Source organism: Hylobates moloch, unplaced genomic scaffold (genome assembly GCF_009828535.3).
Source record: "Hylobates moloch isolate HMO894 unplaced genomic scaffold, HMol_V3 SCAFFOLD_17, whole genome shotgun sequence".
Lineage (NCBI taxonomy): Eukaryota > Metazoa > Chordata > Mammalia > Primates > Hylobatidae > Hylobates > Hylobates moloch.
This window is the reverse complement of record NW_026652292.1, coordinates 13603181-13627370: the sequence shown is the minus strand read 5'-3', so window position 1 is coordinate 13627370 and position 24190 is coordinate 13603181. Positions and strand designations below refer to the sequence as shown.

Sequence of the window (24190 nt, the reverse complement as noted above, 5' to 3'; positions counted from 1 at the left end):
TATTAAATCTTTCTTTGGAAATGTTTGCAATTATGTCACCAACACAAATGTAAAATTTCACTGTGGCTTAGAAAGATGCAAAAACATTAGCCAGTAGGTTAAAAGTTCAAGAAATGAATCAAACAGGTATAACTTTTTTATTTATTTTATTTATTTATTTATTGGAGACAGAGTCTCATTCTGTCACCCAGGCTGGAATGCAGTAGTGCAATCTTGGCTCACTGCAACCTCTGCCTCCTGGGTTCAAGTAGTTCTGTTCAGCCTCCCAAGTTGCTGGGACTACAGGCACCCACCACCACACCCAGCTAATTTTTGTATTTTTAGTAGAGACGGGGTTTCACCATGTTGTCCAGGCTGGTCTCGAACTCCTGGCCTCAAGTGCTCCTCCTCGGCATCCCAAAGTGCTGGGATTACAGGCATGAGCCACTGCACCTGGCCGTATAACTTGTTTTTAAAAGTGCAGTGATTACAAAAACAGTAAAAAGAAAGTAGACCAGAAAGGATAGCATGTGGAGCTTTGGGGACAATAAAACTGCCCTCTGTCTTAATTGTGGTGGTGGGAACACAAATGTGTTCATGTATTAAAATTCTCAAAACTGTGCACCAAAAAGCCAGTTTTACAATATGTTAATCTAAAAAGTGAAATAAAAAAAAAAATAGAGTGAGCTTATTGCTAAAGCCTGGAGATATACAAAGACAGAGAAGGACTGCTAGAGAAAGGAAGACTCCACAGGAACCTGAGGCCAGATGGATGGTCAGAAAGGAAACTGCCCATGGCTGAGACAAAAGCCAGCTGGAAAGTTATTACACCAAGCCCAATATAGTGGTGTGAGGTGTACTATACAAGAATGAGATCGTTCTAGATTAAATGAGAAAAGCAGGTTGCAGAATGGTTTAGTATACAACCATTTCCATAGCAAATATGTAGCACATGTATGTCTGTATCATCACATGGATGTGCGAAGTGCTTGCATAGCTACATTCTTTTTGTATAAGTAACTCACCAAGCTGCTAACAGTGGTTGCCTGTGGGAAGCAGGACAAGGGCCTGGGAAGTCACCACTGGGAAGAAGACCTTTGTATTCTATTCCCTTTTGTATCTTTTAAATTCTGTACCAGGTGTGTCACCTAGTCAAAAATCAGTTTCCCCAAAAGATCCACCTAAATCATTAAACTGGGAAGCCAGAATCTACAAAGCCACAATGGAGCCATGGGCTGGGTGCAGTGGCTCACACCTGTAATTACTTTGGTAGTCCGAGGCAGGTGGATCATCTGAGGTCAGGAGTTCGAGACCAGCCTCACCAACATGGTGAAACCCCCGTCTCTGCTAAATACAAAAAATTAGCCAGGCATGGTGGCGCATGCCTGTAATCCCAGCTACTCAGGAGGCTGAGGCAGGAGAATCACTTGAACCCAGGAGGCAGAGGTTGCAGTGAGTCGAGATTGCACCACTGCACTCCAACCTCTGCAATAAGAGTGAAACTCCGTCTCAAAAAAAAAGAAAAAGAAAGGAGCCATGGAGCCCAGGTAGGCCAGGGCTGAGGGAGCAGCCCTTGCTCTAAGGCCTTGCGGCGTCACTTTCTGGGCTGTGGCAGAAATGGAGAAGTGGCTGGAAGATCACAGCACTGGGATGGCATCTGGACTTGCTGGGTAGACACAGGATGAACCAAGCTCTGGAAGGTGCCGCCATCTAGAAGCAGCTGCACTCACAGATTGAGACACATGCAGTTAATTTCTGTGGTAGTGACCAGAGGAGGGGCCTGGAGTGCCCCAGCTGGGAGCAGGCTATAGCTGAGTATGCGATTCACCTTTAATGTCCATTTGACTCCACTTCCTTGTCTGTAAGATGAAGGGCTTCCAGACAGCTGCCAGGCCCTGCCACTCTTTGCAATCTGTCGGATTTGGGCCAACCAGTTTAGCATATGCCTGGGACCCTGACTCTCTCCTTTGCTCAAAAACCTCAGTGGGTCTGTCTGCCTAAGAGAAGAAAATTAGCCTCGTTAGTATTAATATAAGGCTTCCACCCAGAGGAAGGCAGGACACACTGTTAGACCAAGAAGACGGCAGAGACTTCCTTCCAAATCAGCATATCCTGGAAAGGAATTTTTATCCCGGGAATGAGCACTTCCTCCTCCAAGAGCCTTTGCCTGGTGCTGTCCACAGGGAGGTAACGGGCCCCTCTTCAAGGCCCAGGCCCTGCCCTGCAAGTCCTCAAGGCTTTCCAGTTTCAGATGGAATCTAGATGCTCAGGGCCTTCCTACTGACAAGGGCAAGCCCCGTGCTCTCCAGTTTCCCGCTGTCCACCCACGGCCCTCCTGCAGCTCAGAGATCCAGTGAAGAGGCAGGCATGGGCATGCCATGCAGCCCTTGGTGAAATGGCAGCACACCAACGAGGGCCCACACCATTAGGAGAGGGAGAAAGGGAAGTGACCTCAGTGGAAGTGGTCAGGACCAGCCCAGGGAAAGAACAGAGGGAAGTGGGGATGAGCAGCTTCCTCCTCCTACCCCACTGCTTGGTCCCCACGCCTCTGACCACAGGCAGGGAAGATGGCTTCTGATGCCAGCTTTTCTGCTCACGCAGCATCACGCTAGGGTGCCACTTTTCTCTGAGTGTTCTCTTCTAGAGGTGGATGATCAGAGGGCAAGGCTGGGCAAGTGTGGGGACAGGACTGGACAGGAGCAGCTAGGCTGCCTGGAAGATGCTGTCCCAGTGGAGAAAGGAGCCTGCCTGTCCCCAGCCATTTAGATCCAAAGGGCTGTGAGGAGGCGGGAAGCCAAGGCGGGCCTAGGCTCAGGAGCAAGGATGGGGACCCCTGGCAGGAAGATGAGGTTGGCCAGCGGCTCAACAGCAAGGCCAGGGTCCTAGGCAGCCCCTGGCTCTCGGACGTGCTGCCCTGGTCCAGAGGCAGCAGGATGAGGAGCGGATGGCAGGCACGGCTGACGAGTCCTTTGCTCCTCCCAACAGTCACAGTGAGGGCGCATCTCACCGGGTGGCTGATGACACTGAAGAAAACCTTCGTCCTGGCCCCCAGCTCTGTGCTGCGGATCATCGTCCTCATTGCCAGCCTCGTGGTCCTACCCTACCTGGGGTATGTTGTCAGGGAGTTTGGGGCTGTGGGTCCTTCTGCCACTTCAATACTGTGTCCAGAGGTTTAAGAGCTACATTTCCACGGGAAATCCCCAGGCACATCTAGAATCAGAAATTCAGAATGATGTTTTGTGTGTCTGCCCAGGCACCAGGTGGAGGCTCCTGGGATCCATTTTAGAAAATGCTTTTGGAGTCACGCCCAGACACGAGTAATAGCCACTGAGCTCCTGTCGGGGCGCGGCCGGCCCTGCACGGGCTTGAGCATATGCTGGACTTGAAAACCAGAAGAGAAGGACATGGTCCCCGCGCTCAGGGAGCTCCCAGCGTCCTGGGGAGGGTTGGAAGGGCTGTGGGATCCATGTGCTGTGGGGAGGGAGGTGGCCCAGCCCCGAGTTCCCAGTTCCCCTCACATATTAGGTTATTAGCTGCGGCCCTTATGAAGCCAGCAGATGGAGAACGCGCTGGTCTCAGCCATCTCGAGGCTACACTTACTTTCCTGGGTTTTGGCATCGACGGTCGTGCCTTGACTTGGCCTTAACAGACAAATCACCTGTGTGTTCTCATCTGCAGGGTGCATGGTGCAACCCTGGGCGTGGGCTCCCTCCTGGCGGGCTTTGTGGGAGAATCCACCATGGTCGCCATCGCCGCGTGCTATGTCTACCGGAAGCAGGTGAGACAGCCGCGCCGGGAGCCTCCTCCCGGGTGCATCCTCCTGGGTGCAGGAGAACGTGAGCAGCCACTGACCAGGGTTGGATGGTGACGCTCATCAGTGGGGGATCCTTGGTGACATTGCCCAGTCTCGTGGCTTAGGGCGGCTGGAAGCCTAATGGGAGTGGGGTAAGAAAAAAGGGGAAAAGCTGAAGGCAGCAAGTACAGTCCATTTGAAGAGTTTTGCGCCAAAGGGGAGAGAGGTGTGGACATGGATTTCAGAAAGCCAGCGAAGATGGGGCGAAGTTCAGCCTATGGCTTGCTTTGGGGAATGACCCGCAGAGAGGTGATGCTGCCGATGGGAGAGGGGACAGTGATACGAATGTGGCTGTGCACACAAGGACCGGGCAGTCCAAGACAGGAGCTCGGGCAGCCTCTCTGGTCATGGGCGGAGCAGAGATGCAGTCCAAGAGCTTGCGCAAGGGCCTTTCTGATAGCTTTTGTTTTTCTCAGTGAAGTAGGAAGCCACATCATCGTCTGATAAAAGGGAGGTGTATGAGGGTGGAAGAACGAGGACACATGGGTGGGGAAACAGTTGGTCAGGAGAGTGGCAGAGTGAACAGGCCGGGGCAGCAGGGTGACGGCCAGGCCACTCAGAGGGCCTGCTCATGGTGCGTGACGTGCATCTCAGGACACTAGCTGTCCCCTGCGGTTGCGCTTCCCCAGCCATGGCAGCTGAGTGGTGTGGGCTGAGATGGTAGAGATCTGAACCTCAGCACAGCTGGGGCTTTGCCTGGCAAATATGATGAAAGAAAAGCAGGGTAGGGAAATGATGGTCATTACTGAGTGAGCATGTCATGTAAGCTGAGGAAAGAGGGGAGACAGGACATCGAGAAGGTGGCCACTGTGAAGGGTTGGTGGGATCCGTGGATGGGGGACCAGCGAGGTTGGCAGAGGACAATGTCCTTGCCTTGGCCTGTTGGTGGTGCCCAATGTGTCGATAATGGCAAGGTCTGCAGTGACCCAGCAGTGGCTGAGGTGGGGCTGGGGCTAACCTGATCCCTGAGAGGCCATTTATTTTAAGAACAGGCAACATGGCAGGGAAGTGACCAGAAATTAGGACAGGCAGTAAGTGGGAGAGAATGACAGCAAGCCTGGAGCTGTCCCAGAAGTGACTGACAGATGCTGTACAAGGTGGAATATTCTGATAACGTGAGATTCCAAGCTTGAGGCTTTAGGAAAGAGGAAGGAAAAGCAGTCTACAGGTGACTGTGAGGAGTCGGGGACAGCACAGTCCTCACTGGAAAGGGCAGCAGGGGGTGGGTTGTCTGGGGCAGGGCAGTGGGACATGGTGTCCTCTGAAGTGCCTGCTTAGCCCAGTGCCAGGCACACAGCAGGCACACAGACAACCAAACTGCAAGGAACACACTGAACTAAGATGCAAAAGAGGTGACAACACCCCAACAGTAAGGTTTAAGCCTACAGCGAGGGGTCCCCCAAGACCCCGGTGGTGTCTCCCTGCTCCTGCTTCTGCTGTGCAGTGTCCCCGTTCACAGCCCCACACTGATGAGTCTTCTTTGGTCTAGAAAAAGAAGATGGAGAATGAGTCGGCCACGGAGGGGGAAGACTCCGCCATGACAGACATGCCTCCGACAGAGGAGGTGACAGACATCGTGGAAATGAGAGAGGAGAATGAATAAGACACGGGACGCTATGGGCACTGCAGGGACAGTCAGGATGACACTTCGGCATCATCTCTTCCCTCTCCCATCGTATTTTGTTCCCTTTTTGTTTTTGGTAATGAAAGAGGCCTTGATTTAAAGGTTTCGTGTCAATTCTCTAGCATACTGGGTATGCTCACACTGACGGGGGGACCTAGTGAATGGTCTTTACTGTTGCTATGTAAAAACAAACGAAACAACTGACTTCACACCCCTGCCTCACGAAAACCCAAAGGAAGGACACAGCTGCCTCACGGTTGATGCTGTGTCCTCCTCCCCTGGACAATCTCCTCTTGGAACCAAAGGACTGCAGCTGTGCCATTGCCTCTTGGTCACCCTGCACAGCAGGCCACAGACTCTCCTGTCCCCCTTCATCGCTCTTAAGAATCAACAGGTTAAAACTTGGCTTCCTTTGATTTGCTTCCCAGTCACATGGCCGTACAGAGATGGAGCCCCGGTGGCCTCTTAAATTTCCCTTCCGCCACGGAGTTTGAAACCGTCTACTCCACACATGCAGGAGGTGGGTGGCACGCTGCAGCCCGGAGTCCCCATTCACACTGAGGAACGGAGACCTGTGACCACAGCAGGCTGACAGATGGACATAATCTCCCGTAGAAAGGTTTGAAATGCCCCGGGGACAGCAAACTGACATGGTTGAATGATGATAGCATTTCACTCTGCGTTCTCCTAGATCTGAGCGAGCTGTCAGTTCTCACCCCCACCGTGTATATACATGAGCTAACTTTTTTAAGTTGTCACAAAAGCGCATCTCCAGATTCCAGCCCCTGCCGCATGACTTTTCCTGAAGGCTTGCTTTTCCCTCGCCTTTCCTGAAGGTCGCACTAGAGCGAGTCACATGGAGCGTTCTAACTTTGCATTTTAGTTTTTACAGTGAACTGAAGCTTTAAGTCTCATCCAGCATTCTAATGCCAGGTTGCTGTAGGGTAACTTTTGAAGTAGATGTATTACCTGGTTCTGCCATCCTTCGTCATAGCTGCGGTACAGGTAATTCAAAACGTACTACGGTACTTCCCTCCCACACCATACGATAAAGCAAGACATTTTATAACGATACCAGAGTCACTATGTGGTCCTCCCTGAAATAACACATTCGAAATCCATGCAGTGCAGTATATTTTTCTAAGTTTTGGAAAGCAGGTTTTTTCCTTTAAAAAAATTATAGACATGGTTCACTAAATTGATTTAGTCAAAATTCCTAGACTGAAAGAACCTAAACAAAAAAATATTTTAAAGATATAAATATATGCTGTATATGTTATGTAATTTATTTTAGGCTATAATACATTTCCTATTTTCGCATTTTCAATAAAATGTCTCTAATACAATACGGTGATTGCTTGTGTGCTCAACATACCTGCAGTTGAAACGTATTGTATCAATGAACATTGTACCTTATTTGCAGCAGTTTTATAAAGTCCGCCATGTGCATTTGAATGTAAGGCTCAGTAAATGACAGAATTATTTTTCGTTATGGGTAACTGGGGAATAAATGGGTCACTGGAGTAGGAATGCTGGAAAGGGAAAAATGAGAAAAAGGCCCTTTGGGTCTACCGTTTTCAGTGCTGTGTGATCATATTGTTTATCATAGCAAAATAGAATGCAAGGGCATAATGTTAGCTGTGAACATGCCAGGGTTGCATTCACATTCCTGGGTACCCCGTGCCGGTGGGGTGTGCCCACATGGGGACATGTCCTTAGCGTGCTTCCTCAGAGTGGCTTTTCCTCCATTAATACATATATGAGTGCTGAAAAATTAAGTTGCATAGCTGCTTTGCAGTGGTTTCAGAGGCAGATCTGAGATTAAAAAAAATCTCAATGTATCAGCTTTTTTAAAGGACATTACTAGAAAATTAAACAGTATTTTTTAACTTGTGTGACTCTTTCATGCTTCTGGGGTTGGAGCTTAAAGATCCAAACTGAGAAAGCAGGCCAGGCACGGTGGCTCATGCCTGTAATCCCAGCACTTTGGGAGGCCGAGGAGGGTAGATCACTTAAGGTCAGGAGTTTGAGACCAGCCTGGCCAACATGGCAAAACCTGTCTCTACTAAAAATATAAAAATTAGCTGGGGGTGGTAGCACATGCCTGTAATCCCAGCCACTCAGGAGGCTGAGGCAAGAGAATTGCTTGATCCTGGGAGGCAGAGGTTGTAGTGAGCTGAGATCACGCCATCGCACTCCAGCCTGGGTGACAAGAGCAAAACTCCATCTCAAAAAAAAAAAAAATCCTTTCCCTCTAAATCCAGGAAGGATCGGCAAGGGCCTCCTCATTATGAGATGAGGAAATAAATAATATAACTCCAGAGATTCCTTCAGTGATCAAGATCAGTAGGCCATAATATTTGGTTAGAGTTTCTGAGAACACAGGAAGCAATGCCACACTCAGGCCACAATGGAGCTGATTTGGCAGGACTTGTTCAAACCTTTCACCTTCAGGCATGTGATCCTTCTTCGTACATTTTCTTCACTTGGGCTGCTTAAGTCACAGCCTAACAACTTCTGAGGCAAAACTGAGAATTGGCATATTCTCCTGCATTTCTTCTAACCGAGTCCCATCATCCAGCTAGACATGAGAGATCAAACCAAGGAGGGTGACCTTTCTCCTTCCCACTTTTCAGTCATTGGGGCAACCTTTTGACTTTTGTGACCAAAGAAACATTCCCCCAAAACATTTTTCATTGTAGGGCATTCAGCTGACAGGTGCATTTAGAAGGGTACCACGCCTGTGAGCTTCTCATGTCAAAGACCAGGGAAAGACCAGCTGTGACTTTCACCAAAACTGAGTGATTGCTTGTGGATGAATACCATCTAAAAATACAAGGCCATGAAGCAGTTTTTCATTTAGATGCTGAGAAACAGGTTTGGGCAGCTCAAAGCATAGGAAATAGACAGTAAGGGTTTTCTAGAGCTCCTCCTTTGGTGGCCTGTTTGAGGAGCACAAGGGAGGTCATCCTAAATGTGCAGTTGCCATTTGTTCTGTAGTGACTTACAGGGATCTCAGTGGCAAAGGGCGTCAGTGAGACAACTGAGCAAAAAGAACTAGACGAGGCTTGCACTTGGAAAATCATGGTAGGATTGGACCTGCTGGCCACATGGCTTAGGGAGTACTGACGGATTTGCACATTGGCAGGAAACTCTCCCGTTTGGGATTCTTTAAATGGGGCACAGAAGGCCACTTGTTTGCATTTCTGGGTAAAAAACGGTCATCCCCCGTGACTGCCTGCATCGGGTTTGTCTTGTGCCAAAGTTACTCTTCCTTTGTTTTTACTTTGCCTTGATTTTTAGCATTAGCTGGTAGTTTGCTTGGAAATGTCCTGGATAGCCGATTCTCTAAGAAACTGAAACATTTAATATTGGCTTAGGATGTATCAGATGGGGCCAAATAAAGCTTCTTTACAATAGTAAAAGCACTTTATACTTCACTCTTTGAGTCTTCCCAATAAATAACCTTGGAAGGTGCAGGGGGTGGGGGGCCCAGGATGGGGAGGCCTGGGAGCTCCCAGGGTAGTGACAGAGTTGGGCTGAGTTCTCCAGACGCCAGGATGCATCACAGCAGAGCCAGCTCAGGAGTGCTCACTCCCAGCCATCTGGATCTCTCTCCTGGTTGGAATAATCATTACATATCATAACTCACAAAATTTATTCACATATCTTCAGAATAAGAAGTGTGAAATGTTAACAGCTCCCTGCTCTCTTACTTGTTCCCCATTTGGGGATCTTCTGGAGGGAAGGGGCAGGGGGAGAGTAACTTTTCTATACCCTTGGTTTCTAGAAACACATCGATTTCAAGACTCAGTAGCTGACTTTTTTTCCCCCTTCAAATTGAAGTGGAAGAGTGTGTGTGTGTGTTCTGCAAAATAGCAAGTATTTATAGTGTTGTAATTACATTTCCTTGAGAAATATTTTCTTATATTTAAAAATCTTTCTACTTCAGTAACTCTCAGCAGAACAGTGCCCAGGACAGCATGTGCCAGTTAGTACCAGCTTTGCAGGTGAGCTGATTTCTAAACTTAGGACGACGTCTTCATCAATCAAACTAGTGCACAGTCCAGGAAAAGGAGTCCTTTATCTTCTAGTTCTGCTCCCCACCTTTCTTTGGAACCAAAATTGCAGTGGAGTGTGAGGAAGCGCTTTCAAAGATGTGGAGTGTTGAGATGTCTGCACTGCACATTCAGCCAGTTCAAAGCCAGCAGCTCCTGCCTGCATTCTGTAGACAGCGCCCTCACACACAGTCCTCCGACGGCTCTCATATAAAGCACTCAAACCGCAGGAAAGCATGTTTTTGAGCAACGTGTTTGGTAACCATTTGGGATACTCCTCTGTGTGGTTATTTTGAATCTCTATTTCTGTCACTGAAGCAGCAAAAAACATCATGTGACTCATCAACTGATCTAACCACACTTATAACAGGATGTAGAGAAAAATCTGATGAGAAACGTAAAAGGGCCTGTTGCCTGCTCTTTTAAAGGCAAAATGTCTAAAATCATGCAAATGTTCAAAATGAGAGAAACTGCATGGTGCAATCAAAATAACCCAAACTCCACTCAGAAGTCAGAAAAGTCACAAATATATAGTATACTATCTGATCTCAAAAGGGAAAAATGAGACGACGAGACCTTAAGTTTAGACTTCATTTTAAATCTATTAACTTGCAACTTTCTACTAGGAAGAGCATCAAAGGTGGGCCTCCTAAATCATTTTTGAAAAATCTCTGTCAAGTCCAAGTGGTTCCAGGAGAATTATAGCCAGTATCTTTTAAAATATTTCATTTTAGTGATAATGTTTTTCTCTGCTTCATTTGCAATCAACCAGGATCTCTAAAAGACTGCATAAGATACATGCACTTTTATAGATGGCTGTCAGCTACACATAGATTCAGCAAATGTTTTTTACATAGTACCTGTTTTTAAGTTAGGCTACATAAAGTGCACTTTACTAACAAGACTTGACATTAGCGCCTACAATATGTATATGTAAACAAAAGCACACAAGAACTAGGCACCCTTTCTCTCTCCAAGAGTTTAAGTGGTTTCCTTAGGTTAAACAAGGGGACAGACCAGCTGAAAATGGTTGTACCACTCACTGTACAACCTCATGGAAATTCTTACTATAAGATTTAGAGGCAACGTTGGCTAGCTATAAGCCAGGGCAAGAAATGGCGGCTTTGGAGTTGGGGAACATTACAACTGGGTAGATGCTGGTTCCCTGAAGTGTGGGGCCATGAACATGCGGGGACCCACGGTTTGAATGAACCAGCTATACTGAAAGCTAAGTTCAAACCACGCTTGCCTAACAAAGGAGTACAGGGTACACATCAACACCAATCACCCAGCACCCCACAGCGATGGTCATGTCACCATGCGGCAGGCCCCTTACCCCAGGGCTGCCACATCCACAAACCTTGCAGTGGCAAATACGCTGCTCCTTGGATTTAATGAGATATTTTGGTTGCTTAATGATGTATTGATCAGGGAACTGTCTAAAGCTAGTAGGGCCAAGGAGTTAATCGAAGGGCTTCGGGAAAGTGGACAAGAGTCACACACGCGATTCTGTTCCATGCCGACACTCATTCACTTAAGGAGTGTATTCAAGCTGGAGGCTTCCGTATCACTCACGCTTCTTGGCCTCACCTTGCTCATCTGTCCAATGGGAGGCTTGAGCCATTATTGCTAAGGCCCCTTCCTGATCTAACATTCTGTGTATGATCTAGGATTTAGAACGTGGTATGAGATCCTACAATGGAAGAATAAAATTACCTCATTCATTTCAGATCTGAACATTAGCAGTGATCTAGATTTTTTTTTTTTAAACAAAATTAAGTGTGCTTAGAGTCATTCCTCTACATGGGCTGTGGCTGTCAGCTCATAGGTTTGTCAGTTTCACATCAAAACTGTGGGTATAAACTGTTGAAACCAATCACATTAAAATATTTAGCTGGGCACAGTGTTGTGCATCTGTAGTTGCAGCTACTCGGGAGGCTGAGGCAGGAGGATCACTTAAGCACAGGAGGTGGAATCCAGCCTGAGCAACAGAGCAAAACCCCGTCTCTAAAATACAAATAAAATATTTGTGTAGTTTTTGATTAAAATTGACTACAGCAGTCAGTATAAAATATATGTCACTTTTAAGGAAGTGCCGTTTATGTATCTAACAGATGGAAGTTTTTGCATTGGTAAGAGCATTTATATATGCTTTGTTTCAGGGTTTATGGATTTGTATTCATATATTGTCAAATAGGTTTCATACTCTAATTTTACTTTAAGTAAAGCTTAAACACTTGGCATACAATTGAGATTGCCTTTAGTTTCTTGATTTTTTTATTCTAACCATGCATCTGTTTACTCACCGCAAAGTTACTTGGTTTCCTAATCCTGATTACAGTTTCCCTTTTAATCAAATTTACCTGAGAGATTAACATTTTGCCCTTTCCCTTGGTTGCTAAAACTTCTAACCACTGGGAAATTTCTCTAAACTCCCCGTCTTACTCAAATATAACCTATTTCTTCAGATTTTATTCTACATTAAAATTACTTTCACTTCCCATAACTTCAGTAATATTGAAAATGCTTCTCTGAACCCTCTTCCAACTTCTCTATACACCTCAAATGGGAATGCCAAAATTAAGCAAATGTTTGGTGAGCCTGAGAAGGGCAGAGCCCGACAATCCTCCTGCCCACATCTAAGAGATTCTTACTCCTCTTAGTCTTTATGGGAAAAGCATTACTCTTTTATCACTTTTTTTTTTCGAGACAGAGTCTCCCTCTACTGCCCAGGCTGGAGTGCAGTGGCGCAATCTCGGCTCATTGCAACCTCCGCCTCCCGGGTTCAAGCGATTCTCCTCCCTCAGCCTCCTGAGTATCTGGGACTACAGGTACGCGTCACCACGCCCAGCTAATTTTTGTATTTTTAGTAGAGACGGCGTTCCACCATGTTGGCCAGGATGGTCTCGATCTCCTGACCTCGTGATCCGCCAACCTCTGCCTCCCAAAGTGCTCGGATTACAGGCATGAGCCACCGTGCCCGGCCAGGATCACTCTTTTCTTAAAGCATCACGTTTTAACCTCAAAGAAAGATGGCTCTAATTTTTTTTAGCTCCTCATAAGACATTGTAGAAAGTATTTCATTACATACCTGTAGTCAGTAAGATTCTAGGCATCCTACAGACTGGCTTGGGATTGCCTATTTCCTTCCTTACTGCTCCTTTTGTTAAAATCCCAGATCTCGGTCCTACTTCCATTGTGCTTCTCTCTTACTGCCTCTAACACCAACCATGTTTTTCAAGGCTTCAGAGCTGTGCTCCCGGCCACAGTGCATGGGCTATGCCATGCCCTCAAGCCTAGCTATCGGGTCAACTGTGTTCAGTTCCTGGTTGCCTTAAAGACAGTACACAGCTGCGCTGGCCCCAGCATCATTCACTGTCCCTGTGGAGAGTGGTACTATTAATACCACAAGGGGCAAATCTACATCCCCAACCCATGCTTTCCCCTGACATCTCCATTTAGAGGCACGTTTACACCTCCCACCTGGAAACCTCCTCCACGACCCCCCACGCCAGTGGCTTCCCACCAAGCCCTGCCCCCTGGTATCTCTGCCTTCCACGCCTTCCTCTTTATCCTCTGTAGTCTCACTGGCTTAGCTCAGGAGAAAAATCGTGGAGAATTTCTCAAAAATCGTGGAGAAAACTATGCCTCCTTCTAAGTTGTTGTTGTTGTTGTTTTTGACACTATTTAAGGCAATGCTAAGGTGCAGGGAAGGTTGGCATTGCTTATATTTGTAATTCTGCTCCCCCAAAGCTCCAGTTTTCTTACCTGGACAATATAAGATAGTAAATACCATGCTGATTGCCCAGTTCAATACACTGGGCTTTGAACAAAAGGGAAAAATAAATCAGGAGCTGTGAGTCCTCATTCTGTCTGCTGCTTATTAGCTGTGATTCAGGCAAGTGACTAGACGCCTCTAGATCAGCCTCCTCTCCTCTACAACAAGATCTTTCCTACACAGTTTTAATCTACTGCACCACCAGGATTTGCGGAGTGGCCAACGGCAGTTCAGGAAGGTGGAGGTGCCGTGTCTGCTAAGCTTCTAGGCCACATGGAAGTGCTTCAGCCAACAAATCCATGAACATTACTGTGGTCCACTTTCAACAAAGAAAAATGACTAGAGCTTTTATGAAACAAAAAAACTGCTTATCTCAGGTTCAGAAACCCTTGATTCCAAAGACCAAAACAGAATTAACAAGTGCAATCATTATTTCCAAACTTTACATTATACTATACCTCTCAAATTCTCATCGGGTCTTTCATCTGCTACACAACAAAAGCTCTCTTGGTCTAAAGGAAATGGCTGAGGAGAGCGACCTGTATCTCCACTGCCCCTGGCACCATCAGGGAAGATGCTTGCAGTTCACGCGTGGTCTGAGGTAAAGAGCGTTTCCTCCATCATGCCAGCAAGGCCACATCCTAACCTCACCCGGTTCTTCTCTTTCTCCCAATGCCAACCTGCCCAATGCTATTTAATTCCATGCTCTTCAGAAAAGTATACAAATGGCTGGCAGGCCCACTTCCACCTTCGCTGGGAATCCAGTCCTCATGAGCCCAGGTTCATAATCTGGGCCTATTTCCAGCTCCAAATACAGCGGTGATGCCCAAGTCTGTTTTTCCAGCCCTAACTTGTTCCCAAGCTTCAGATCAGTCACTGGGTGTATCCAGTCACCGGGTGTATCCAGTCACCTCCCAACATCTCCTCAGGGGCCGAGAAGGGCTGTGGCCTTCAGCCCATCCCTGTACACTCTTTCCTCACCCCTTCCACACTTTCTCCAGTCTCCCCAATCTAGAGGAGTCACAGGGGCACCCACCCAGAAACCCACTCCATGTCCCACTCCTCTCAGTCAAGTCCCCAAGCCCCGTCAGCGCTGCCTCCTAGCATCTCACTCCCACTCTCTCCTTTTCCTCTTCAGTCCCAGCAGCTTGGCTCAGGGGCTCCTGCTCACCCTGGGCTTGGATGCTACAGAAGCCTCCCTCCAGAACCATCTCCCTCCACCAGACTTGAGTGTTTCCCTGGACTATGATGGAAATGACATCTGGAATTCTGCATCACGCAACGCACACACCCATTCTCAGCAGCCTGGGATATGGTTCTAGAAATCCTGGCCTGATGAGCACCCTGCTTTGCCCAGCAGGTCCTTCCTCATTGTAGGCACTGGGCTGCTGCAGGACCAGCCTGAACTTAACACGGGTGGGCACCAGCTTACGCCTGAGCTACACGTAGAAAATAAGAACCCAGCCAGAGAGGACGACACTCACACCAAAGAGAAGGCGGCCACACCAAACAAAGACTCCTGATAGCACCCAGCCTCCTTCTGCAGGAGTCTGAACTCCCTGACTCTGCCATCGCTCAACACGAGGAGGGCAAAAAAGGACCAAGAGTAGATATTTGAAAAGAATTTGTAGAGATGGTTTCTTTGCAGAGAGCGACACTGAGTCTCACTCCTTCTGGGGTAGGGGGTTGCAATACTCAAAGCCTGAAATGTGGTGCTGAGTCCTGGGGACTCAGTGGGCTGGTGTCTGACTCACCCGTCAAATCTAACAGAAGGGCATTGGGGCTGGCTGGCAAATCCTGAGTTTGACAGGGCAGGGGGTCCAAAAGTCTTTCCCATGGCCCAGACCCTGGCCTCACAGATCAACAAGCTTGCCTGGGGTCATCTTAAGGCCTGCCCCACAGGGCCACCTAGGGGGGTGAACAGGGCTCAGCAGAAAGAAGCTGGAGCTATCACGGGCTTCCTAGGAGCTACAAAGGAGGAAGTGGTGGTCGGAGGCAACAGCATTAGCACATTCCTGGAGCTGCCTTGGTCAAGGTACATGGGAAGGCCCTGAGCCAGGGACAAGAAGTGGGGAGATAGAGGGAGCCTCAAAGATTCCTCAAAGTACCCCATGAGAGAATGAGAACGAAGCCCTGGCTGGGCCCAGGAAGGGTGGCCCACAGGACAATTCCTATGGAGGGCTGAGATCTCTGCTCCCTCCCTGTCTTGGCCCCCTCCTCCCGTTCTAAATCTGGAGGGCCAAACAGAGCAGTGAGCAACTGTCACAGCTTTCACTCTCGCACAGATGGCGATATTCCAATTTCTGAGTTAGGAAAGCATTTGGCAACCTAAGAGGACTATAGAGTCTATTACCCCAGAGTGCTCAAAAAGGTGATGGGTCGCCGAGTTGAGTTTTCACCAGGGGTAGGAGAAGGTCTCCGATTGAATTATGTCTTAAACAGCGAAAGACAAAAATAGTTGCTTTGTGATTCCATCCCCGGAGTCATGCCAGTTCTGCTCACCAGTGACAAATGCACAAGAGCTCCATGAAAGGTGGGGAGGGCTGCAGAGGGGAGGGCTGGGGAGGGTAGGCACAGCGGGAGGTACAGATAGGGAGGGTGGGCAAAGGGGGAGGTGCAGATGCAGAGGGTGAGCACACAGGATATGGATGGGGAGGGTGGGCATGGGGTTGGGGTGAGGATGGAGAGGGCTGGGAGGACTGTGCCTTGGCCAGCTCACCCCTACATCCACAAGCTTGGAACCATGCCTGGCCCCAGGGCTGGCACTCTTTAGTGAATGGATGCAGGCATTCCCATATTCCTACCCTGAACATGCCGACTCTAGGACACCAGCACGACAGCCCTCCCTCCCGTAACCTTCTGGTCTTCAGTGCTCTCTTCTTGTCCCTGAAGAAGGCCAAACCCTTTTTGAACTAAAATACTCTAAGTGAGTTCTTGTTACTTGCAACCAAAGGGCCTGACATGGAATCCCTAATACCCCTTGGTCCGCCTTTCCTTCCTGCTGCTCCCACCCTGTATCTATCTCGTTTCTGTGAAATTCAGATAGAAAAATCAAAAGTGGTTTACAGAAGACATGAACAGATGGCTCCCAGGAAAGGACCTGAAAATGGTTTACACAAATGAAAACACGCTCAGCCTTTCTCAAGAAATGCAAATCAGACTTCCAACCATCAGCTCAGCAAAGATCAAAATGTTTGATAAAGCCAGTGTTGGAAGAGCCTAAGGAAACATACTCGTGCTCTCCAATGGGACCGTACATCAACGGTACCACTTAGAGGACAACTGGGTAAGACGTCTCAAGCACACACGCAACTAGGGAGAGTTTAATGTCAGAGACAAAGAACATGAACAGGCAACCGAGCCCAGACAAAAGGCAAGGGTAGGGGTGAGAAGGTGAGACAGAAAATTCAGAGGAACTACAGAAACAATGTCCAGGTTTCAGGCAAGACGGAAGTGGTCAATAGAAAAATACTGTACAAACAACCTCTCGTTTTAAACACACATAATGCAGCTGGTGTTCTTTATTTAATGGTTGTGAAGAGCTTCCACAAGACCCACAGCCTGCATCCCTGTTTTTCTCTCCACTTTCTTGAGTGGGAAAAGGTGGTGGAAAAGGAAATTCAAGAAACACTGTCCACAGAGTTGAGCAGAACACCGTAATTCAGACAGGTAGAGGGAGAAAGTGCATTTCTGACACTGAAAAAGTGTATCAATCCAAATGAACGGGCCACTGGAGGAGGAAAGTGGTTTGTTGTTCACAATGAGGAGGTCTTTCTGCTGCACATGACCGACTTAGCACTGCCGTCTAATGGATGCCCAGTACCTACCCAGTGGGTTCTTCAGAAGCCCAGCTCCATCTTGCAAGACTCCCAGACTCTAGTTCTTTGACAAACAGGAAGGCAGAGCTCTGCTGACTCAAACTTCATTCTCTATCCCCAAGATACTTCTGAAAGTCCAGTCTTCCCCCATCTTCAGAGGATTAACTTCTTCCAATGACAGCCTGATTCATAAGCAATTTGTTGAAGTTCTTGCCATCACATTGCTGGGTACATTTCCAGCAGTGTAAATGGTTCATAAAGAAATGTCTCACACACAGCAAACCTCTTTGCGGCAAACCCACAGCAAGGCTGGGTCAGAATTGGGGATGCAGCCCTGCTTTGCAGGTCTGGAGGATCTTCCCCTAATAAGTGCTAGCACCTCACTTAATCCACACCACCACTGAGACAGACTGTGTGTGGTAAAGATGAAGAAACAGATTTAGGGAGGTTCAGGAACTGTCCAAGCCCACCCTTTTAGTGGGCAGCGGGAATGCTATTGAATCCAGACCCAAGCTGATAACTATGCGCCTAATTTGGCTGGCAGGGTTGGGGGCACTTAGTATGGGTTAAGCACTGTGCTAACTGCTTCATCTCATCTAACTCTTCCACACTGCCCAATACTGCCTCCCTAAACCCTTGATTCCTCTGCTCACAATGGCCAGGGGTCAAGAATCAGCCATGTTGACATCATAGGTCTGCCTTGCGGGTGCCAGAAAGTTAGAGCCCAATGCAATAGCACAATCTGCCAAAGTCCTCAAAGGCAAGCATTTGACCACAGCAACAGAGCCAGGCTTCTGAGTCGTATTTTCTAAGTTTATTTTTAGTTATTTGTTTTTACAGTCCTCTGCAGCAAGGTTTGCTAAAGTGGATCAACAGCAAAGCCCCCCCAAGTCGGTTCAGCTTCTGACAGTGAAGACAAGAGACTCAACAAGCAACAGAGAAAACTCTGGCCCCAGGAGCCAGGCATCTGATCGCATCTGCAGGTGGGAACCAAGGCCCAAACTGCACAGAGCCTTGGGGGCATGTTTTTCAGAGCAGGCGAAATTTTGGACACATGCTGAACATCTTATGGTGTAAACAGAGGCACTGCTAAACAAGCCAAGATGAGCGCTGCCAGGTTCACACAGTGGGCTGCTCCGCCAGCCTCCATTCACAATGGCTTACCCACAGAAGAAAAACATCATTGCCACTGGCAGAGGGTCTAAAGTTGGCTTGTTATCCTCTCCGAATTCATAATACAAAAAGTTAGAAGTGGCTAAAATGCAGGCAACAATACCAAAATATTTTTATAAAACAACGGAAATGAGAAAGAAGCTTATTAAATACATTCATTTTGACTTTGTTCCGTTATCAAAATACTCAGAAGTAACCAACATTACTGTGGATTGCTGCGGTTCTTATAAGGGGTACAATGTTTTAGCACCATTTATGTGAATACAGTCAAGGCATTTTTCAATATGTAAATGAAAGCTCCTAAAATTAAGTATAAAATATTACTTTGAAGTTCAGAATTAAGCTCAAGTACTTCTGCTTACTGGGAGAACTGCCAAGTCCACTGCCAAGACTGTGGACATTTTAAGCCCTGTGTCCCTTCCTTGTACTGATGCATGTTTTGGCAGTTTCATTTCTGACCCAAACTTATACCAAACAAATCAATGAGATTAATTGAGAAAACACAGTGTCCTCCTCCATTAATGCTACTGAATGCTATTAAAAAGCATTCAAAATGCTTAAACAAACTGGTGGCCATGAGGTCTGAGACCAGACACACATCATAAATGATGTATTGATATAGCATTTCAATACAATTAATGTATGTGTTTCTAGACTTAATAACCACTCTATGTATTTCCATTATACATACCAAAACCCATTCCACCATTCCCAGTAGTAGATTTCAATATACCCTGAAAAAAATTCAATACATGGGGCCAGGCGTGGTAGCTCACGCCTGTAATCTCAGCACTTTGGGAAGCCAAAGCAGGTGGATCACCTGAGGCCAGGAGCTCGAGACCAGCTTGGCCAACATAGTGAAACCCCATCTCTACTAAAAATACAAAAATTAGCTGGGAGTGGTGGTACACGCCTGTATTCCCAGCTATTCGGCAGGATGAGGCAGGAGAATTGCTTGAACCAGGAGGCAAAAGTTGCAATGAGCTGAGATCGCACCATTGCACTCCAGCCTGGGCGACAGAGCAAGACCCCATCTAAAAAAATATATAATACAATACATGGAACAGTTCACCTCCACCCTCCCAGAATACTGCTGAGTCCCAAGCTGCGAGGACACATGCACATAAAGGTATGCTGTGACTGCAGACCAACACACATGTACACACATGCACACACACACACACACCCCTCCTGGTCATGGGCAAGCCCACCTCACACTACTGTTAGTGACTTACAGGAAAAGCCAGAAGTGGCAGGCTGTCAAACCAGTTTACTTTTGTTGCTTTTCATGGCTCCAAGTTATAAACTGAATTACAAAAACATTAATAATCAGTTGCCCGTGTTTTTCCTCACACATTCACTAAACCACTGTTCTGTTCAACGTGGCACTGGCTCCCTGGTCTTTCCATCCTCTTAGATGATGTCACAAATGAGGTTTCCCGAGACAGTTAAGCATTAAAATACATACTTCTGTTAAATAAGGGACTTAAATTTTAGAAATAGGAATTTGTAAACTGTATACACGTAAGGCCTTCCATTCATTCAGATTTTTATTCTTCTACAACTTAAGCACAGGAGGTCTGTCTGGCATCTGTGGTTTTGTTCCTGAATGGCATTTTAATATTTATTCTAGAATTAGTTCCTCCTTCTTACAGTTTCTTGGACCATTTTTAAATTACTTGATATTGTGCCCTGCCTTTGCTAAACTATTTGGGAATTCTATGTATTTCACACACATTTCACATTCACTTCACACACACTGAGGGCTTTCTTTTTAACTACTCACAGATCTTACATAAAGGCATTTCTATTACTGCATGTCTACAAGTAAGATTCCCCAATGGTTTATGCTTCTGGCTTTCAAAGGGGAGTACCTGCGAAGTACTGCTTAAGAAAAGGAGATAAGAAAATGATCCAACTGTACTTTAGTATCTGAAGAAGACACATTCAGGAAGTCTATGTAAGTCCTATGTAGATGCCGAGATGGCAGGAGTGCTGTATCATTAAAGGTGATTCAGCACTTCACAGCCTCTCTCTAAAAGATCTTCAGGAAGTAGGCTAACTCTTAGGTAAAACAGCACATTGGGAAGAGGGAGGACACAATGAATAACACAAGATGAATAACAAAAGCAAAGACCAAGTACATAAAAACTCACAGGGGTTTTTCCCAACAGAGGTGTTAACAATTCATGTGGCTTGAGATTTTTACCTGATAAGCTCCAAAAGTAGAGGGGAAAAAAAAAAAAACTTACCAAGGCAATGTCTGTTCTCCTTAAGCAAAGAAAATCTTATCAGACACTAACTGAATATATAACGGAGTAACAAAAGTGTAAATTGCTAAATAAAGAAAAAAGGATTCACCCTGTTCTGTGCACTGAAAACATTTTCATCCACTCTGTATTCTACAGAAGAGGAACTGCAAATACTTTCAATCAAATCCGGGCCTGAATCATCAGTTAGAAACCATGTATTACTAGTTTCTTGTTCTCTAATGTGACTGTCATTGTTCCTTGTGGATGGATAAAATCAACAGATGTATATAGAGAAGGGGCTCAGGATGTAAGGAGGGGAATCTGAAAATGTTCTGGAAAAGCAGTGTTAATTCCATGAAGCATAATACAGGGAAATTATTTTAGGTTTAAATGCACCTTAAATGAGCTCACAGGTATAAAAGCCATGCCTGCTTAAGATGGAGATAACTTTTCTGCCAATACACAGGGTCCAAAACTCCTAAACTCTTGCAAGAAACTGTGGGATAGAAAGCTAGGCATAGTATAGTTCCTACTACATTCCTTTCTTCTAGAACACCTTATCATTTTGAAGATTGCTCTAAGTGGAACATCCTCCTGAATCCATTTAATCTCCATTCAACTTCTAATCTGCTGATGTCACCTGACCAGCTCAAGACCAAGAATGAGAAATGGAACTAAGATTCTGGGCAACTGAAGCTGCATATTGCAATAAAAAAAAAAAAATTTTTAAAGTTGGTCAATCATTTCTATTTCCTGAAGTACTATTTATTTGAAAGCTTTGCTTCTCTGACACCATGATCACACTAAACCTAAACAAGAGTCTGACAGATTCTGACAAGGCCTTCGGACAGAAAGCAACATAAAAGAAACACATTCTTTTACCCAGAAATCCAATTCAAGTTCACTAAGATTAGAACATTTTCAAAATGCAAGGATAGATGACTATTATTAACATGAGTATTCTTAAAATTCAATGACATATATAAACTGATAGTCAGATTCAATGTACCTGAAGGGCACAGATCCCTACTGCTATGTATGTATGATCGAAATGTTTCGAGTTGTGCTTTAAAAAACATCAGAAATGAATGGTAAGCATTTCTTGCTGTACAATCCCATACACTTTTCTACAATGAAAAATCGAAGCCAATAAGAAGTCATTATTACTTTAATTTGGCTTCTAGGTACCTTCTTATTCAAGGCACAATTGCATTTCACAGTGAAAAACATAAAGCCTCTCCAATATATTCACACACATTTAGAGCAGAATTTGATTTCAACACTCTAATCAATAAACATTTAGCAAAATGTGGTGAATATTACTGATGAGGTAATGGGAGAAAGCTAAAGTAACAGTCTGAATAGTTTTGTACATCCTGAGTTTTCTTAACTAAGACTTTATTTTTAATTAAAAACAAAATTTACATTTTCAAAAAAGGTTTGCCTCAAAAAAAAATAGATAGCTTCTAAACTATATTAAATTGGACCAAATAAAGATTTTAATTATTATAAAACAAAGCTCAGTACTTCAGGGAAACACCACCTCCACAAACGTCCAGCCAATTCAGGGGCTGCCAGTAGAATCCTAAAGAGTGATGTCTCCGGTTCGTGTGAACACCATCTGCAGTCCACACCCCTTGAGGACAATTCAGGCCATAAGGCAGACCATGCTCAGCAGAGCTGCCCCTTCACCACCCCAGTCACCACCCTTAGCCTGACTGGGCAGGCGATGGCTCGTAGCCAGGAAGGCTGCCTCCCTCAGGCTTCCCAAAACCAATCAAGGGCATACGCGGCTCAGCCACTTTTGCACTCATATTCCCACATGCTTCTGCTTAAATGTACTCATGAAAAATTTTAAGATGGTTTGCTGTCACTCATCCCCTGCCCCAGACGGGTTATGCAGATCTGGCAATGGATACACCCTCCAACACAGCATGAAAAGAGCACAGGAAAACCCAGGTTCAGCTAAGCCCTACCTCACAGTAATTTGGCCTTGGGTTCCTCCTCTGAAAGCAGGTGGATACAAACTGTTTGGCTATAAAATTGTGAATCTGTGGAACTGTAGAATAATTAAAGCTTCGAACACTAAACCACAAAGGCAAGTAGCGTCTGTCCACACTGATGGGGCACCACCTGCACCAAGCCCCAGACTCCAGTGCGCTGGGGGCATCAGACACCTGTCATAGCCACAAGAAGCAAGAAGTTATAGGTTCCCTCACCACTCCCTCCTACGCTCCCCTAGTCTTCAAAAATGCCTTGAAATAACCCACTTTGGGACCCAATTCTTAATCTGCTGCAAAACAATCTGCTTAAAATAGCCCTAAGATGTAAGTCCAAACCATTGCTCTTCCCTTCATAAAAAGGAGAAGATAAGATTACCAGAGGCTGTCATGACTATGCCAGTAACAGATCCATCCCAGAATTATACCACTTAAAGCAGACTGTTAGAGGCCCCCTAAGTGCAGTGGGCAGCACGTCAGTCTCATAATCTCAAGGTCCTGAGTTAAAGCAGACTGTATAGGAAGATCTACAGAAACCCATTACTAAAGGGGAAAAAAAATACTGTACTTAAAAAAAATTAGAAGCCAGTTTACCATTAGAGAGAGTTTTGATTTGAGATATAAAGAACATATTCCTCTCCAAAACTGAGTTTCCTCTGATACAAAAGTATTTGCCTTCTGGAGAAGATATGGTTTGCACCGTCCAACAGGTGTGCTCTGAAGGCCCCCACTGAAATATATTGCATCATAGATGAGGGGAAAGACTTGGTTAATTTCTCTTATCAAAAGCTAGTCTTCAGGACATCCTGTCCAACTTGGCTCCCAGGGGCCCAAGAGTTCTTCTCAGAGATTGTTCTTAGAGACCCCCAAACCTGCAGCCCAAGCCCAGGAGCCACCTGTGCATCTTCGCCATGTCGCCAGGCTGTCAGGAGCATGCGTCTCTCATAGACTGGTCTCCTCACACACTCTGACGGGGATGTTATAGTGCCGATCGTCCTCAGCAATGAGCGTTACCACTGGCCAGTCCTTGGGTGGGTCGGTGGGGTAGACTGTGATGAACTCTTCTGTGTTGTACTTGGAGAGCCGGTACACCTGGATGGTGTGGCACACAGCATAGGCAAGAAGGAACATTTCAACCTAGGAAGAAGAGCAAACGGGTATTCTGAGGAAGATCACACTGCAAAATGTGGCTTAACACCATGTTCCATCCATTATCCCACAGTGCACAGCAATGGTGAAGCCACAACCTTTTTACTTCCTGCTTTGGGCCCAGCCCCAATCCTTTTCTTTTTTTTTAAAAAAAAAGGTGGATAATCAAGAATGGATCATATGTCTGATAAGGGTCCTGTATCCAGAATAAAGAACTTTTACAACAATTAACAAAACAAAAAACCAAATAAGCAGCTTAAAAATTAGGCAAAGGATCTGAACAGACACCTCTCTCCAAAGAAGATATACAAGTGACCAAGAAAGCACATGAAAGATGCTCAACATTGTGAGTCATTAGAGAAATCCAAATCCAACTACAATGAGATAGTACTTCACACCCACTAGAATGACTAGAACCAAAAAGATGACAATGGGGAGTGGCTGCTTAATGAGCACAGGATTTTCTTTAGGGGTCACATGTTTTAGAACTTCATATAGGTGGTGGT

The 24190-nt window shown here is 46.1% G+C and overlaps 2 protein-coding genes across 10 annotated transcripts in view; one reads left to right on the top strand and one right to left on the bottom strand.

The window, feature by feature from the left end:
• Nucleotides 1–11766, top strand: part of ANKH (ANKH inorganic pyrophosphate transport regulator) — a 172382-nt gene extending 160616 nt beyond the window's left edge. Inside the window, exons 10-12 of the mRNA XM_032135815.2 lie at nt 2965–3088; nt 3658–3757; nt 5322–11766. Coding sequence (XP_031991706.1) covers nt 2965–3088; nt 3658–3757; nt 5322–5435 — 338 coding nt within the window. The 3' untranslated portion in view covers nt 5436–11766. The remainder of the gene's footprint in view (nt 1–2964; nt 3089–3657; nt 3758–5321) is intronic.
• Nucleotides 130–24190, bottom strand: part of OTULIN (OTU deubiquitinase with linear linkage specificity) — a 62878-nt gene continuing 38817 nt past the window's right edge. For 6 of the 9 annotated variants that reach the window (XM_058430170.1, XM_058430169.1, XM_058430168.1 and 3 more), the window contains one exon: nt 11486–23672. In XM_058430170.1, the coding sequence (XP_058286153.1) occupies nt 23478–23672 (195 nt within the window). In that variant the 3' untranslated portion in view covers nt 11486–23477. Of the gene's footprint in view, nt 5318–11485; nt 23673–24190 lie in introns of those variants that run through there. The other 3 variants (XR_004244851.2, XM_058430167.1, XM_032135818.2) reach the window with 3 other exon arrangements.